Genomic DNA, 16,612 nt, shown 5'->3' with positions numbered 1-16,612 from the left:
GGCCATTGTACAAACAGGCAGCTGAGAGAGATGTGACTTGCCCAAGGTGAGAACTGTCGCTACCCGAGTCTGTTGCAGAGCAGGGACTTGGACCCCGGACTGCCATGTTGTAAGGCTAGTGCTGTAACCACTAACACATTCTTCCTCTCCCTTTACTCCTGCCTGGTCCTCACCACTCCTCACAGCCTCTCCTTTACTCCTCTAGACTTCCCTGCTGCCGCCTGCTGGGTGTCTAACACCGTCCCCTCTTTCATAAGGGGGGCATGGTGCTTGTGAAACATGCCAGCCCGCTGTGTCTGCAGCACAGACGATGGCAGAGCAAGGTTCCCCCTTGTGTGCCTCGCTTGGCCTGGGTGAGCTCTAAGCTAGCAGCCAGGGTCCTGCTACCCAGATCTGGTTTCAGTGTGGCCAGCAGCCTGCTGGGACTGGGCAGGGTGGAGTTTCATCGTTAGAGCAGGGACTGCAGCTTGGGAAGGCTGTTTTCTGGTTTGCTTCCCCCGCTGAGTTGGGGCAAGTCACTTAACCCTCTTTATCTTGGTTTCGTGATCTGTAGAAGAGATGGGCAAGTGTTTTCCCCAGTGTGAAGCGCTTGGACATGCTTGTATGGAAGGCAATCTGTGCATACAAAGCACTCCCCAGCTTGCCAGACACTATCCTATTCAGGTACTTCCAGGCAGTCCCCATTGTAACCAGTGGTGTGAAATCTGTCACAGGTATACTCCCTACCCCAACCTGTACCCAGACCAGTCCCCCAGCGAAGAGTGGACCATGGAGGAGCGCTTCCGACCGCTGACCTTCCACGGCCTGATTTTGCGCTCGCAGCTGGTTACCCTGCTCATCCGAGGAGTCTGTTACTCCGAGAGTCAGTCGGTGGGTCTTGTGGATTCTGGGGGAGATGCGGACTCTCCCTGGGAAGGGAGGAATTGGGCAGACTGCATCCCCAGGGGCTGGCATGCAGGGTTTTAAACTCCTCTGTCCTCTTAGAAGCTGCAGTGTGGAACTGGCATCCCTGCTCCCTGTAAATTGAGCACTTGGGAGACCATCCAGGAGAGATTCAATTGCTGCCCAGCTGATTAGCAGAGCGCCCACAGCCGGCAGCATGTTTTTCTACTGGTGGTGCACATCTGCATGTGTCTGGGTGCATGCCACAATTTATTCCACACATGGATGGAAAAAATGGGGAGTATTGACTGTGACTCTTCCCTTCTGGCTTCGAAGGGAGGGTTAGGCTATGTAACTGGGCAAGTGCAGGAAAAGGTGCAGACCAAACAATAGCAGCTTCTCTGTGAAAATACATCGTGCACTAGTGACATCCCCTTGTGGAGCAGCCAAAGGTGGAGGGAAGGTCTGACAAGCCCTTGTGCACCCATCAGCATGGTGTCTTTGTACCTGGTCTGTCTGCCTCTCCATGGCTTGCTGGACAGACGTCTCTCCGAGCGTGTAGAAAGCAAAACAGTCCAGCCTGTTTGCCCAACTCCTGCATCGTGTCTTGGAGCTGCCTTCCAAAGGGGGGAGTAAACCCCGCAAGGATCGCAGACACGTCAGGCCTTTCCTCTCCTCTGCCAAAACATGGCTCCTTGTGTTGATTTACATGTTCCCTGCTCCACTGAGAGTGATCTCTGAGAACTCTCTCTGGATGTCTGTGTAACTCCCTGAGTGTGTTGGAGGACTGGGGAGAGCTCCAGTCTTGGCTGTGCTCTCGCATGGCTGCGGCTGTTCAGGCACTTGAGGAACACTCTTTAGGAAGGGTAACACTTCTCCTGAGTTGAGTGAGGGCTGTTTTGGGATTGCAGAGCACCAGCCAGCCTCGCCTGTCGTATGCTGAAATGGCTGAGGATTACCCCCGTTACCCAGATATTCATGACCTGGACCTCACGCTGCTGAACCCACGCATGATAGTGGTAAGAGATGCTGATGGGAGCCTGCTGCCGTACAGTGGTGCCCTTTCTCCCTGGTGCATGTTCTTGGGAATGCTCTAAAAACTTCCCTGGCCTGGGGTTACAGAGGCACTTTCTACCTAATCTTACTCCCCCTTCGAATTCTGGTCTCCCTGTACTGCTGCTCTAGCATGAGCCCAAGTTAATGGAGTCCTCTCTGGATGACAGTGATCAAAAATCCTGCACCTCTGATCTCTTGGTCTGAAGTACTCTTCCAACCACTTCGTAGCTCTCTGAGAAATCAATTGCATGTTGGTAGGAGAACAGCTCCTGTTCTCCATAGACTTGGCTCATGGTTCAGATGAATTTGGATCTCCTTCTACTCTTCACTTGTAGCTGTTCAGAGTTTCCCTGCTGGGTTGGACCAACAGGTTCCACCCATTTGCTTGAAAGGGCCCAAGACTCATAGAGTCAACAGGCAAAACAGCACCTCTGTCAACCCCTTGATTCCAGGCAAAGGGAAGTTCACCTTGAAAGTAAATGATTCTGGTATTTCCTTCTTAACTCTCCCCAGGATGTCACCCCTTACATGAACCCGTCTCCCTTCACGGTCTCTCCAAACACTCATGCCTCACAAGTCTTCAACCTGTTTCGGACGATGGGGCTTAGGCACTTACCAGTGGTGAATGCAGTTGGAGAGGTGAGTCCTTCCTGCAGCAGTGTCATGGATAAGTGGGAAGCATTAGGGTGCTGCCCCGTGCTCTGTTTCAGCCCCAGGTTGATGTTTAACAAACCCTGTCTGACCGAGCGCGAGATTTGCAAAATTTCACCTGATTGTGTCTGAACCGACATCTGCTCACTTGAAAATCTTCACTCAGGGCTTGTAATATGGTTGAAATCTTCACTTGTCCCTGGTCTGAATCCAGCTCTGGTTGGCTGTGACTGGAAGCTAATGCTATTGCTGTCTTTTCAGGCCTCTTAGCCCCTTTCCCAGTAGGCAAGGGTCTGCTTCAGAAAAACCACCACAAGTGATACTACCTATCCTCTGTTGTGGCAGCTACCGAAAGCTGAATGAGTCTCAAAGACTGAAAGCTGCCTGCAGCCCTGGGAATGATCTGCCCAGATTGTGGTTGGGACGTATCTTCTGTCAGGCAGGAACTTGTATTTCTAGGAGCAGAGACAATCATGGATAGAACCAGCTGAATTATCAGGATTTGAGATTAATCATCTTGTGATTTTGCAGTGTACAAATTGCCCAGCAGGTGTCCTCAGCTTCCTATAAACACAGTAAAGAATTAGCAGCCCTCCCATGTGCTGGCGCAGGACAAAACTCCGCAAAGCACAGCCAGGACTAACAGCAGATGTGCAGGGACGGGGTCTATCTTGTGGATTGGCTGAGCTGTTGCAGTGGTGGCTTTCTGGACAGTTTATCATGTGATATGAAGCAAAGTTGCCCTGGAGATTGTACGTGTCATTTTCTTACTTAATGTCTGGAACTAGCTCAGGTGTATTTCAGGGATGTGGTGGGCGAGGAGGAGGCTGCAGAAGCTTTCTCTGAATGCCAGGATTTCTGATGTTTACCCCACTGAGCCTGCTAGTGGAATGCAAACATTGCAAACAAGAGTGATTGAGCGGATAGGCATTTTCTACTGTGACCCTACAGAGTATGTGAAAGGATCCTAGCACTGATCTTTACATGCCTCCCCATTCTGCTGAACACCTGGTGTTTCTGCCACTGGCCACACTTCACAAGGTTTGTATCTCCCCCCAGCTGTTTGTGAGGCAGAGCGGTGCTCTAGGAGAGGGCAGTGGTGACTTCTCTTTGAAATGGGGAAGCACCCAGCACTTTATCTTGTTCAGCCATAGTCCTCTAGCTCACCAGGGCTTCCTAGAATTTATTGCTGCTACCTTAAGTCTCCTGTGTTACATCTCAGAGTGGTGTTAATGGGCATCTCTCTCTAGTACAGCCATGCGAGGGTTGTGCTGGCCGGAAAGAGCCACCGAATGGACTCTGAGACTAAAAAGGCAATTAACAAGATGAGCTAAAATGTCTTCATCCAGAAATGCCCAATGCTGCTGGCTCATGAGGAGAGTCCAGTACATCTCTGGGCTGGACTCGATCCTTGTATTGGCCCTTTTAGTGCAAGTTAAGCTGGGTAGAAGGGGAAGAGATCTTGGCTTTAGCTGTCTTTGCAGCTGTAGTATAAAGTACTCCCTGACTGTGTTCCTTGCTCTCCCAGATTTCATAGTGAGTGTGGAGCTGTTCTTGTGGGTGAGGGAGGAAGCTGTAGAGGACCTGGCCATGTAAAGCTGGGCCATGAGCAGATGGACAGGTTTGGAAGAGTGGGTGTCTAAAACCAAGCTAACAAATGGCACTGGGGCACTTCTTTCCTAACGAGACACTGAAATGTAACTAGCACCCTCTAGAAATGGACAAAGCCACATATCGGTGATATTAAAGTAAGGGAAAGGTGTTGACTAGAAACAGACTGGAGAGCATCGACACATTGGCCAAAAACAGTCCATTTAGCTGCCTCTTCCTTTCCAAAGTGATGCACTGAGCACCTCCAGTATCCTGAATACAGAGGTGCCCAATTTTTTAAGCACCTGACCTTGAAAAAGTTGGCAGCATTATATAGCACGTGAAGCATTGCAACCTCATGTGGGCAGTATTAAGCCAGTTTGAGATGGAGAAAGTCTGGGTTAGTGACTTGTCCATGGCTTTGACTACATGCAGGGTTTGTACCAGTATAATTTTGGTTAGTGGTATGTCTTTTCTACAGATGTAGCTAAATTGGAACAACCCCTAGGTTGGATGCAGTTACACCAGTATAAATGTCAGTACAGCCAATTCTCCTTCCTATATGGTTACAGCTATAAAGTCTCTTTATACTCATAGGGTTTGCGACCATTAGCAACCGGTATAGCTACATTGGCCTAACTTGGTGTGTAGACAAGCCCTGAGAAAAGGAATCAGGTCAGAGAAGGGAATAGAACTTGAACCGTCTAGACCAGCCATCTCGGAGAATTGCCTTAGATTTCTCACCTGGTTTTTCAGGTCAGCTAGAAAAAACACTACTGCCTCCTCTCCTCCACCAAGCCCTTGTCTCTTGATGTGACTGACTTGTACACTATCCTCTCTCCCTTCACCAGATTGTTGGAATAATAACTCGACACAACCTGACTCATGAATTTCTGCAGGCAAGACTGAGACAGCACTACCAGACCATTTGACCCTGCTGCCGGTACGGCTCCCTTCTTCCTCCAAGCCTGCACGTGCCCTTGCTTTCTGCTTGGACGCCCCATGTCCAAGGACAGGACAGTGGGTTTCTCTCTCACATAGACTGTGGACCAGAGGACATCTTGCTCATGGAGACTAGAGGAGCGATTTGAGACCAGAGCTGCTAGCTGGCCTCAGAGAGGTGCTTTGTTTGACTGCTCTTTGCCAAAATGCTTTTTTCTCTCCAGCTGTCTCTTTCATCAGAAGTTGCCCTGCACTGCTCTTCCTATAGAAATGCCTACAGTTTGGAGAGTAAAAATAACACCGGCTCCACCACGTCCCATGTGAAGGAGTGCAGCCAATTTCTTCTCTCACTTGTTGATTTCTTCTCCGTCCTTTCTTTGCTGCAGTAGTTGCCTTACTGTCACGAGAAGGGCTTGTTGTCAAAGCTATCAGTGGCAACATCAGACCTCCTTTGGGGGTAGGGTGGGGAATTTTCTGCCGTTGGGAACTCTTAAATTGCCCAGGTTTTTCACTCTTGCTCCATGTTTTTCAGTTCAGTTCTTAAAGCTCCTAATTTCTTAATATCCTTCAGGTGCTGGAATCCCCGCTGTGGATTTGTCTGATAGCAGCTAGCTGCTGAGAGCATCTGGGCAAGCTAAGAATCCAAAACAACTTGGTTCTAATGCCTGTTCTGGATAAACCCTTAACACACTGACAAAACAACATGGAAGAGAGAAATCCCTTCCCCTTCATTTGCTGCTTCCCCTTACAAGAGAAGCCTTTTATCAGGCACTCTTGTCCCTTCCTTGTAATACTATGTTGCACCTCTATGGTGCATTACCTAGTGCTCTGCTGCAGAGACCCAGTGATAGGAGCCTGGTTTCACTTGGGGGTTCTGGATTTCAAGGCATCTCTACTGCCAGGGCTGTGGAGGTGGAGGAAATCTCTCTCACCCCCCAAGCATTGAGCTGCCCATGGAGAAGAGCATGAGCATTACTTCTCCAGCTCAGATTCCCAGCCTCTGGCAGCTGTGCGGGTTTACTTTAGTTTCATGAAACAAGATGATGTGATTTGTGCTGCTGCCGGACAGAAGGAGCCTGGGGAGGTTGAGGCTGCCAGCCAGCCAGAGCTTTGCAGGGAGGTTAGTGGAAGGACTGTCGGCAGCTCTCAGCGTTTGGGATGCTTGCGATAGCAGACTCACCTGCCGGGTACCGTCAGCACCAAGAAGCTGGTCAAAGCCAGTCTGATGCTCTAGCAGGCACCATCCTGGCCAGTACCTGTCGTTCTAGGGGCTACGGAACTGATTGGCTTGCTAAAGCACAGAGCACGCTTGCTCACCTGGGGATGGCATCCCAGACAATTTTCCCCAGAACCCTCTTACCAGCCCTCTGGTTAACTTGTTTCATGGTACTGCATGAAACTAGCTAGCTGTGGAAGAAGCTGCTCGTTTAGGAGTCTGGCTTATTCTAAAACTGAGCCGTCTGGAGGGATGGAAAACTCAGTTGTCACGTGTCCATTGCAGAGCCTGTGATCTTTGATTTTGTCTAGGGACTCTGTGTGTTCCCTCGCTGGGCAGCGCTATGGCAGAGGTTGCGTTGCTCTCATTGCTTTAATTGAAGAGGAGTTAGCGTGCAGAGAGCGCATGTGTCGCACGCTGGGCCTTTCGTTAAGCAGGTTTCTTCTAGGAATTGGTGAAGCTTTCCCCTGTATTGGTTGTGGATGGCTGAGTTGGTACGGGCAGATCGAGTGTCTGGGGATAGCTACATGATACAAAGGAGGTGATAACTCTGCCGTGTTGGCATTAGAACCTGTAACCAGCCACAGGACTCAGCTACATATTGGTTTATTCATTGTGGTGGTTTTCTTCTAGTCTCCCCTCTCCCCCGCGCAATCTAGCAGACTGGAGGTTTTGGCCCTTCTTGCATATCCTGCTGAGCGGAGAGGGAAGAGCTTTGCTGTGTGTAGAGCAAAACTTCCCTTCAGCACATGACATTCCCCCTGCTGGGTCCATCTGGTCGTAGCAGGTACCATCCCAGTTTTGCATGCCGGCCAAGAGGGTGCCCTGTGTGATTCAGGTGCATCGAACACCCCCGGCTTGTGACAGCTGTTCTGTCTCCGCCACAATTGCAAATAGCCTGTGTGCTCAGGAGACCCTTCTGCACTAGCCCTGAAGGGGGGAGGGTTGACCTTTCCGCATGCCAGATAGACGGAATGACATTTTCCCAAGGCCATCACCTATCTCCTACCTCTTCCCCTGGGGCTCCAGAGCTGTGGGGGGAGCGGCCCATACCAAGATGGCTCAGTCCTGGCTGGCCAGGTAGTTCTTCAGGGAGAGCTTTGGTTAGAGGAGTCTAAATGACTGTCAAGGGGGTTGACTTGGGCTTGTGCTTTTGACATAGAGGGTGCCTTGTGCTATGTAAACAGACTAACGATGTAACGATGGTCGGCCTGTTTCGCCCATATGTAGAGCAGGCCTGCAAGTAACTTGTTTTCCCTCTGCTTTGGGCCAGGGGCCAGTCGTTTCTGTAGCTGGAAAGAGACTGAACTTGTCCCAGAAACTCTAGGACCTTTCCCTCCTCGCCCCAGGTGAATGGGATGTTCGAAATATGCTTGTGTTGAACTAGCTTCCAGTCCAGAGGGATCTGGCTCCTGCACAGTCCCCCCCATCACTGGTGTGTGGCCTTGTACACAGTCTTATCTCTTCATTAGCCCAGCGAGAGACCTGGTTCTTCCTCCTCTATTCAGATGCTATGTGGGAGTTCAGCCTCTCTCCCGCCCCATCCCCCCTAATAAAATAGGGCTTGTTAATTTTGTCAGTCGCCTTCACCAGGCATGTCCGGTTTGCTCAGTACATGAGGCGTGGCAGTGTATTTTGCCAAACCACGTCTTGGCCTCACTAGTGAGTTGTGGTGCGAGGAGCCCCAGGCCAGCCAAGCTGAAACATCTCACTCTGGTACATCTGAGCCCTGGCCTTAGTGAAGGCTGCTGGACTCCAGCCTGTGCTCAACCGCACTTGCTCTGCCCAAGCATCCATCCTACTGGTAACTGCTGTGCAAGGAAAACATTTCCTTTCACTGCTACAGCCAGGAGAATGTGTAACTGGCCGCAGTGGGACTCTGCCAGCTGCTTTAAAGGGAATCCACAAATGGACGTGCCCCTGCTCAGCAGTCTTGTCTATGGGCCATAGCAGGGAAATTTCCTTCCTGAAGTAAGGCAGTTCCGGGGTGCCCCTCTCTGAGTGTGGTTCTGAGATGCAGCACTTGCCTCTGCCGCTTATCACGATTGCACAGGATCCCGGATCCTCTCTTCCATCGAGACTTCTCAGACATCGCAGACCACTGCACTCCCTTCTCCCCAACCTTAACTGCTTGTTGTCTGCCCCTGACGGCTAAGCAGCTCACTAGACCGGTGCCTGTAATTCTTATCAGAGTAAAACAGAGAGAGAGTCCACATCGTGGGTCAGTATTGATGGCAAACGCGCAGGCGAGCAGACGGCACTGCTTCCTGTGCAGCGTCTTAACTCTTCTGTGCTACGAGCCACGCCGGTGGCAGTCACGTATCATTTTATTTTGCACTGTTTTGTTACCAGATGATGTAAGCTAATTCCACGGTGTATATAAACTGTATTTTTTTTAAATTTGTATGAATATATATTTTTATTTGAACTTTGGCACTTGGGATGTGGTCTTGTCACCGTAAACTGTCTGAGTAAAATGTCTGTGTCCTTCTGCAACTGCTGGGCCTCGTGATCTTCTTCCTCCCCATTGCATGGGTGGTTTACACTTTATTCGTTCTATTTTCATCCCAATAATAAAAATGGTCGAACAGCTGCAGAGCCAAGGACATGTGTTTTCAAGGTAGGTAGTCATTCGGGCTGTTTGCTGTGTATGCTTTCTGGGCCGGGCCCCTCACTGTTTGTACTAGAAGGCAGTTGCAAATAGGCATCACCCGACTGCTTCAAATCAATGGTTAATCTAGACCCAAACCTCTCTGGCAGGGGCCAGTCCCAGCTGCTTAGCTGAAAGGGAGACACATGTTTCCGGGCAATCTTTTCCCCCTTTCCCCAAGTTCAAAATTTGGTCTTTGGTAGGGATAGCTCAGTGGTTTGAACATTGGTCTGCTCAACCCAGGGTTGTGAGTTCAATCCTCAAGGGGGCCAGTTAGGGATCAGGCAAATTTGTCAGGGACGGTGCTTGGTCCTGCCGTGAGGGCAGGGGAGTGGACTCAATGACCTCTTGAGGTCCCTTCCAGCTCTGAGATTGGTAATACAGGTTGAAGAACATGTAGAGGCTGCATATGACGATAATGTGTTTATCCTTTTCAAAGCCCGTTTGCTTTAATCGTTGCTGCGGTGTGACTGGCGCGTCTCACTGGCCAGAAGTCTGGTCCTTTTTGGAATCCTGCTAAACTTGCGCCTAACGCATTAATTTCAACAGAGGATGGTGCCACTGCTCCTGGACCTAGTTCCATACTCAGTTACTTGATGGGCTAGCTTTGCCATTGATTACAATGGTAACAAGATTGGTCCCATGTGGTTTGTAAATTGGCCCTAACACCCGAGAGCTGATCTGCTTTGTTAGCTAGCCTTCCCCTCCCTCCTTCCCCTGCCCAATAAGCTTTAAAAAATCCAGAGAGAAGTAAGGTATCCTGCCTTTTCCGTAGTGGAGGCAAGTCATCCATATTGGTGGTGCTCTAATTTCATCCTGAGCACTTGCAAGGAGTCCCGGGGGTGGTTTTATCTCAAGCAGCTGTGTTCTCTCCCACTGCCCTACAGAAAACACTAGCTGAAACAAAGCACAGCTTAGCCTTAGGCCTGGCAGAGCTGCCCAAGGTGTAGAACCCTGTGCAGATACAAAAATGTGGATCCACATCCACCAGGCTCAACTCATCCGATCCACAATCCGTGTTCTGGATTTTACTTGCATCTGTGCAGCAAACCCTGGGGAGGGGAGCACAGATGAGCAAGGATGGGGCAGGGAAGAGGCAGGCAGCACAAAAGCAGGGACTTTGGGGATAAGGGGCAGCAGGGACCTGGGTCTGGGCTCTGCAAATCAGTGCTGGTCAGAAAAGAGGGGGGCTGGGCAGGGCTGGCACTCAGCCCCTCATGCAGGGAGACTTAGGATGGAGCTTGTCCTTTCCTTGCCTGCAATGCAGGGGCCTGTTCTGGTGCTCCCCCCATCCTTGGCCAGGCAGAGGGTGGGGAGAGCCCTGCATGGGTCTCTGCTCCCCGATTGGCAGATATGCAGGGCTTGACTAAGGTGTATCCTAAAATGTAATTTATGGGGGTGGCAGCAGCAACATCAGCCCTCCCCCTGAGTTACCAACCAGTATGTCAATGCAGCCGAGAGCGAGACCCTCTCCTGGGTAGGGTTGCCAGATGGTTTCGCCAAAACTACCAAACATCTCTCTCCCCCCGAAAAAACACTAGGGAAAAAATTCTGTTGGGGGGGGGGGGCGAAAGGGAGGGAGCCAAAGTTGAGCAAAAAAAAAGGACTCCAAGTTATTTAATAATAATTAATAAAACAGCACGACCCCTTTCAGAGTGCCTGCAGAGTTAGAATAGGGATAGGAACGGGAGCGGTTGAGCACTAAGACCTAGGGAAGGCATTGCTTCCCCTTAGGCTTTTTGCTGGTGGCCATTTTGTTTTCTTGATCAAGCCAGAACACCACTTCCCTGCGGAACCAGGTAAGCTGGGGTTGTTGGGGACCCAGGCCGGACCCCTGGGCCGGGAAAAAAATCAGAAAGTACTGGACATTTTAGGTGTCCGGTATTTTCTGAATTTTTTTACCGGACAGGAGGTGAAAATACCAGACTGTCTGGGTCAATACCAGACACCTGCAACCCTACTCCTGAGTGGGTGGGTTGGGAAAATTCTAGGGCACCAAGCATCTCTTGGCAGGGAAGGACTGGAGGAGTCAGGCCCAAGGGACAGACGGGGACACTCCTGCCCCTTGGACAGTGGGGATGTTCCAAATTTGGGTTAGTGACTGTGGGTGAAATTGCAACTACTCTGGCCCTAGTCTCTTGCCCTTCTGGGTCAGGGAAGATGTGCTGGGTGGGAGGGAAACCTTTACTCCATCAACACTCCTCCTCCTTCCCCCTTGTCACAGTGTGCTGGGGTGGGACTAGGATCTGCCTTTTTCGATTTCTGTCTCGGGTGTCATGTAAAAATGAGGAAACAGGCTCGGTTTCTCTGAATGGGGCCAAGGCAGCCCTGGGCCATCGTGGTCACCTGACAGCTCAGTGCAGCTGCAGCTACCTTCTGTCAGAAACATCCCCCCAGATACAAAATGGACGCTGTGCACTTGGCTGCAGCATGGCCTGCTTAGGGCCTCGGCCTGTGCTGTGGGGTCAAGGTTGTATATAGGCCAGCGGGTTATTTCCTAGGACGGAAGCAGTGAGTGTCTTTCTGATGGAAGGAAGGAGTAAGCTGATTGGAAACTGTCCCTCCGTGCCCTGGGTTTTATACTCTGCACAGCTGAGTTAATACAGCAGCTATAATAGGGTTACACTTAAACCAGCCTGCTGCCTCTACTCAGGCTTAAATGGGGTTTTTAGGCTTGTTAAATCCCAGCACTCATTAGACCCCAGTACCCTTAAATTACTTACATATACCAGGTGTCTTACTGCAGTTCAGTGAGGTTTTGTCACGGTCTTCTAGCTGCATGTGAGGTGTGTTTTTACAGGGTTTGAAAAAATTAACCGTAGCCTTTTTATTGTACTCATTTATTTGATGGGGCAAGCAAAAAAAACACAGCTCTGCACTTTCTGTCCAAGGTGCTGAACTCTAGGCTGGAATTCTTTCCAGTGCCAAGGGACTGATGATATCCTTTAACGCTTACGATTCAGGGAGAAAGCCACCATCCTGTGCTAAGGTTGGGAGGGTAAATTGTTTGCAAACAGGTGAAGACAGATGGCAGCTTCACTTCATCTACTGTACCTGCTGCAATGCAAGTCACCAATGCGGTGCTAAGAAGATGCAGCTGATTTTGACAGCACTTTGATCTTCGGGGCTCTGAGGAAGATGTTGAGGATTGCCCCCGTCTCCAGATACAGCTTCAAAACTGAAGGAGAGAGAAGAGACCAGCAGATGCAGGAGTGGGACATTTCTCTTTAGGGGGACTTATTTGTGCCAGTGGAGCATAACCTGCTGGTGAGTTTTACAGGTTTGGAACTTTAGCTCAAGCCTATCGACCGATGCGTTTATCTCTAAAGGTCCCTGACTCAATCACCAGCGTGGTGCTCAAGAGGACAGCCATCACGATTGCACCTAGAACCATCAAGAGCAGGCCCCCCATGTGCTAGATGCTGTACATGCCCACAACAGCTAACTGCGCTGGAGACCTGCCTGTCTACAGAAGGGCTGGGGAAGTTTTTTTGGGTCGGGGGGGGCCACTGAAAAAAATCAGTCAGGGGCTGCACAAAAGTGTGAAGCAAAAACCTACATCCACATTCCCCTCGCACGCCAGAACTTGGGGGGTTCCCTATGCTTTGCAGTGGGGCCAAAAAATGAGGGAGCTGCCGGGAAGCAGACTTGGAGTGTGAGGTCTGGGTGGAAGGGAGGGTGTAGGAGTGGGTTGGGATTGGTGGGTCTGGGAGGGAGAGAGGTTGCAGAAGCAGTGTGGGGTCTGGGCAGAAGGGGGGGCTGCAGGGCTGGAGCATCAGCTCCCCAATCCTGAGGGAGAGCCCTGAGGAGCCCGATCCAGGCAAGCTGGGGGCTGGACCCGGACCATGCTTTTCCCCATCCCTGGTCTAAATAAGTGAGGCAGATCGCGAGGGGGAGAATTCTCTCCATTTCCCAGAGGGTGAATTGGGCTAGAAAGAGATGACGCCACTTGCCCGGGGTGCCCTGTAGCAGAGCCAGGGTTTGATTTGTGTTCCACCACTCAACAATCTTTGCTCTTAAAAATAAACCATCGGAATTGGAACCAATGCAACACATGGTTTCAAAGGGTGGATAAAGACAGGAGCAACTTAACCTGCTACTGGTGCCTCGGCAACTCTTTCCCGCCAAGCCATCCAGCAATATTCCTCTTTTCTCTGTTGTTCTTTTCCCTCCCACTCCCTCCTCCTCCCATCTGCAGCTGGGCTGCTGCTGTTTTACATGCTTGGGCCACCCCTCTGTCCTGATCCCATCCCGAGAGAGGTCGGAAGCTGTTTCCCCTCTGGTAGCTCGCTTACGCTTTGACTGTTGCCTTCCCATGCTTTGTGGTAGGGGCGGGACATTTCTCTGCCCTCTTCTTAGGGGGATGATTATCCCTAGCTGGGATCTTAAAGTTCTGAGAAGGTAACAGGCATCCACAACCTGTGCTCCCAAATGTTGCCAGAGCACGGCAGCTTGAGCTGAATAGGTAAAACCTGGCTAAGACAGGAGTGAGAAGTGGGTGTGGCAGGCAAGGCATAAATCTTTATATCCTTGAATTGGTCGAGCACTGAGGCCATTGAGATGTTTAGAGGGGTCCACTGTGGGCTTTGGCATCATTACAGAGCGTTCTTGGGTGAGACCAGGATCTGGAAGAGGTGCGTTAGCTAAGTGATGACTTTGCACTCAGCATAGACAAGGACGGGGGGGTTTGGCGCTGTGCTGGCTAGTTCGTTACTCCTCACTAGGCTGGGATGTCACCGTGAGTAGGTAACATGATGCTGCAGAGGCTTTGCTCTGCGTTCTCGGCCTCAGGCTGGTTGACCCTGAGGCTATGATCTACCCCAGAAAGATGGTGTATTGAGGACATGCCCCGTGAATGAGTTGCTGGAATGACAAAAGGCTGCATTTGAGTCTAAGGAGGGTAAATTTGCTGGCAGTGATACCATTCAAATAGCAGACAAGTTGCCAATGGGAAGAGCAGGTAGAACCCCCTCAGTCTGATTGGAAAAGCCAGCCTGAGCAGAACAGTGAAGGGGGCCCTGCTATGCTGACCCCCCACAAATGAGCTCTGACGTCTCTGATACTTAGGGTGGGAAATTCCATTGCTCTGGAAGCAAATGCATCACCCTGGAAAGGATTCTGCCTAGGGTGGTTCTTCTGGCGCCCAGGACATTGGTGTCTGAGGGTGCGTCTGCACAGCAGGGCTTACCTCCAAATAAGCAACGCAAATTGAGCTGTGTCAATTGCATAGCTTATTTCAAAATAGCTTATTTCGAAGTGTCTGCACAGCTCTTATTTCAAAACCGAGCACTCTTCCTCCGACTTGACCTGTTCCTCCTCCAATGAGGATTACAGAGGTTGAAGTAAGAAGTCCTCCAGCTTGACCGTATTTCAACATTATTGCAAAATAACTGCCGGCTGTGTGGACGTGGGCTTAGTTATTTCGAAATAAGGCCAGTCATTTTGAAATAATGTTGCTGTGGAGACCTATCCTGAGTGCGCTCTTCCACCTGTAAAATGGGGGCACCGAATTCCAGGGACTGAGCCAGAAGAGGACAGTTTTCATTATTGTCTAAAAATTAAAATGTCCTATAAAAGTTCAAAAAAGGCAGGTAAGGCCGAGTGTCACCCACTGCACTGTTAGTTGAACCCCAAACCCATTTCATGTCCCACTGTTTTCTAAATTATCCACCTAGGTGGACACAGCAGCAAAAGAGTTGTGGCAGGTGACCCCTCAAAACCCAGCATCCATCTTTCAGCCTGGACCACTCAGTGCACCTGAAACTTCCCAGGAACTTTGCCCAGACCATGAGCTTGCTTCTTCCTTACTCTACTTGGTATTCAGTCCCCCAGCTGTGCTTGGGTGATTCTAGCCATTCCCTCCCTCTCTTACCCTGTAGCCGTTGCATCCAAGGCCACTCTGGGCTCCTATTCTGTCTATCCGTTGGCCGAAGCAATCCGAGAACCTTCTCATGCTGCGGGGCGAGTTCAGCAGGGCTCGCAGCTTGCTCCTCGGGGCGGAAAGAGGTTTCTCTGGCAGCTCCCAGCTGTTGTGCCCGTAGGCAAGGCCTTCTCTCTGGGGTCTAGCGTATTCATTGTTCCGCAGAGCATCGCTTGCGGCTTCCTCGTTGTGCTCATTCATGTCGTGGGACAGGCCTGTGTCTGCTTCTTCGGAGGGGCCCTTGCTCTGCAGGAGATCCAGCAGGGTCTGCAATGTAGAGACCAGCAGCAGAGGGGAGAGCATTACCCTAGGGGCTGTGCACACCTTCCCCACTCCCCCAGCCCCAGGTGGCAGTGTGTTTGGACAGGCACGCCTGCTGCCCTACCTTGAAGTCGGCAAGTTCAGCGGAAGAGGCCGAGCTGTACATGGGATGAGCTTTAGCTCTTCCTGTGGGCTTCATGGTGAGCAGCAGCAGCAACAGCGAGAACCGGAGAGCAGCTGTAGTCCACCAGCCCATGCCGCAGTCCAAGTTGGGCTCCAGCGTTTAGCCCCCTCTCGCTATGGGCTGCGATCTTGACCCCTCCCTTTTTATACCCACGGAGTCGGCAGGCGGAATGCCCAAGGAATGAAGCCCACTGCATTCCGTCACTTGTCCGCGATGAAGGAGCTGAGGCTGGAGATGGCAGAAGATTCCCTTTTAAAGTTATCCAGTCTGTGTCCGGCTGTCAGGGGGCGGCGAAGCTACATTGGCCCCAGCAGAGCGATGGCCGTGAGGGCCGCATTCCTGTTGATTTGTCTCAAGAGGTTTCACACTTCCAAGGTGTGAGAGAAGCACCAAAAAACACCCCCCCCCCCACCCCCTTTATCTCTCAGCCCTGCATCCGGATTCTTGCTTCCTAACAATGGAAACAATGAGGCAAGTGTTGGACAACTGGCCAGCAAACCTGGAATGGGCCTGGCGGGGGTGTCCAGATATGTAAAGGCGGCACCATGAAAGGATGCCGGAGAACTGGCCACAGAGCTACCATTAAAGCCAGGGACCTAGACTTGTTGGGACAGATTGTCAGCTGGTGTAAATCACTGGAGCTCTGTGGGGCCAGATCCATGTAAAACGGGAGTTCATGCACCAGCCAAGTATCTGTCTCTTAAACTTCTGTCCCGTTCCTTGTGGGCACAGAACCGTGCAACACCCCTTTCAGCATGATGACAGGGCTTCCGGCTCTTACCGCCTGAGACCAGGGATCTCATTCAAGAATGGTGCTAGGAAGGAAGCCGAACAAGGATAGAGAAGGAAAGAAAAATCCTCATATGCTCTTTTCAGACAGACCCAGCATCCTAGTTTGGGCAAAGATTGCAGCACAGGCGTGAGAGGGGTGTAAAGTGTCAGGGCAATTTTGTGTTTCACACCAACTTCTTGTAACTAATCTATCTGCTGAAGGGCAAAACGGCTGGATTTTGAATTTCCTTTCACATTTACCATTTGCATTGATTTCAAGTGTCTTCAAGAGTGTTAGAAGGAGGAGGGGGAAAAATTGTTCTTGGCCTCTGAGGACAGGACAAGCAGCAATGGACTTAAACTGCAGCAAGGGAAGTTTAGGTTGGACATCAGGAAAAACTTCCTGCCTCTCAGGGTGGTGAAACACTGGATTAAATTGCCCAGGGGGGTTGTGGAATCTCCATCACTGGAGATATTTAAGAGCAGGTT

General features: G+C 50.8%; 2 protein-coding genes across 2 annotated transcripts in view; one reads left to right on the top strand and one right to left on the bottom strand.

Annotated features, from left to right (window-relative positions):
• CLCN6 (Cl-/H+ antiporter 6) overlaps positions 1–8,930 on the top strand; it is a 28,132-nt gene extending 19,202 nt beyond the window's left edge. Inside the window, exons 20-23 of the mRNA XM_075906604.2 lie at positions 714–870; positions 1,794–1,901; positions 2,452–2,577; positions 5,031–8,930. Coding sequence (XP_075762719.2) covers positions 714–870; positions 1,794–1,901; positions 2,452–2,577; positions 5,031–5,111 — 472 coding nt within the window. The 3' untranslated portion in view covers positions 5,112–8,930. The remainder of the gene's footprint in view (positions 1–713; positions 871–1,793; positions 1,902–2,451; positions 2,578–5,030) is intronic.
• A 2,892-nt stretch (positions 8,931–11,822) lies between these two features.
• Positions 11,823–15,454, bottom strand: LOC102448016 (natriuretic peptides A-like). Its single transcript, XM_014575886.4, has 3 exons — positions 15,293–15,454; positions 14,860–15,174; positions 11,823–12,165 (listed from the first exon to the last, which is right to left on the bottom strand). Exons 1-3 carry the CDS (start codon positions 15,422–15,424, stop codon positions 12,160–12,162), a joined length of 453 nt encoding a protein of 150 aa, XP_014431372.3. The 5' UTR covers positions 15,425–15,454; the 3' UTR covers positions 11,823–12,159.
• Between the last annotated feature and the right edge of the window lie 1,158 nt (positions 15,455–16,612).

The sequence above is a fragment of the Pelodiscus sinensis genome, chromosome 24 (assembly GCF_052426305.1).
Source record: "Pelodiscus sinensis isolate ZL-2025 chromosome 24, ASM5242630v1, whole genome shotgun sequence".
Classification (NCBI taxonomy): Eukaryota; Metazoa; Chordata; order Testudines; family Trionychidae; genus Pelodiscus; species Pelodiscus sinensis.
Note: the sequence above shows the minus strand (reverse complement) of the source record. Positions and strands in the feature narration are given on the sequence as shown.

Bases quoted from the DNA above. Each gene is read 5' to 3' on its own strand.
- LOC102448016 (XM_014575886.4), bottom strand. From the start codon at position 15,424: ATGGGCTGGTGGACTACAGCTGCTCTCCGGTTCTCGCTGTTGCTGCTG. The intron at 15,175-15,292 runs GTAGGGCAGCAG...TCTACATTGCAG, and splicing joins CTGAACTTGCCGACTTCAAG to ACCCTGCTGGATCTCCTGCA.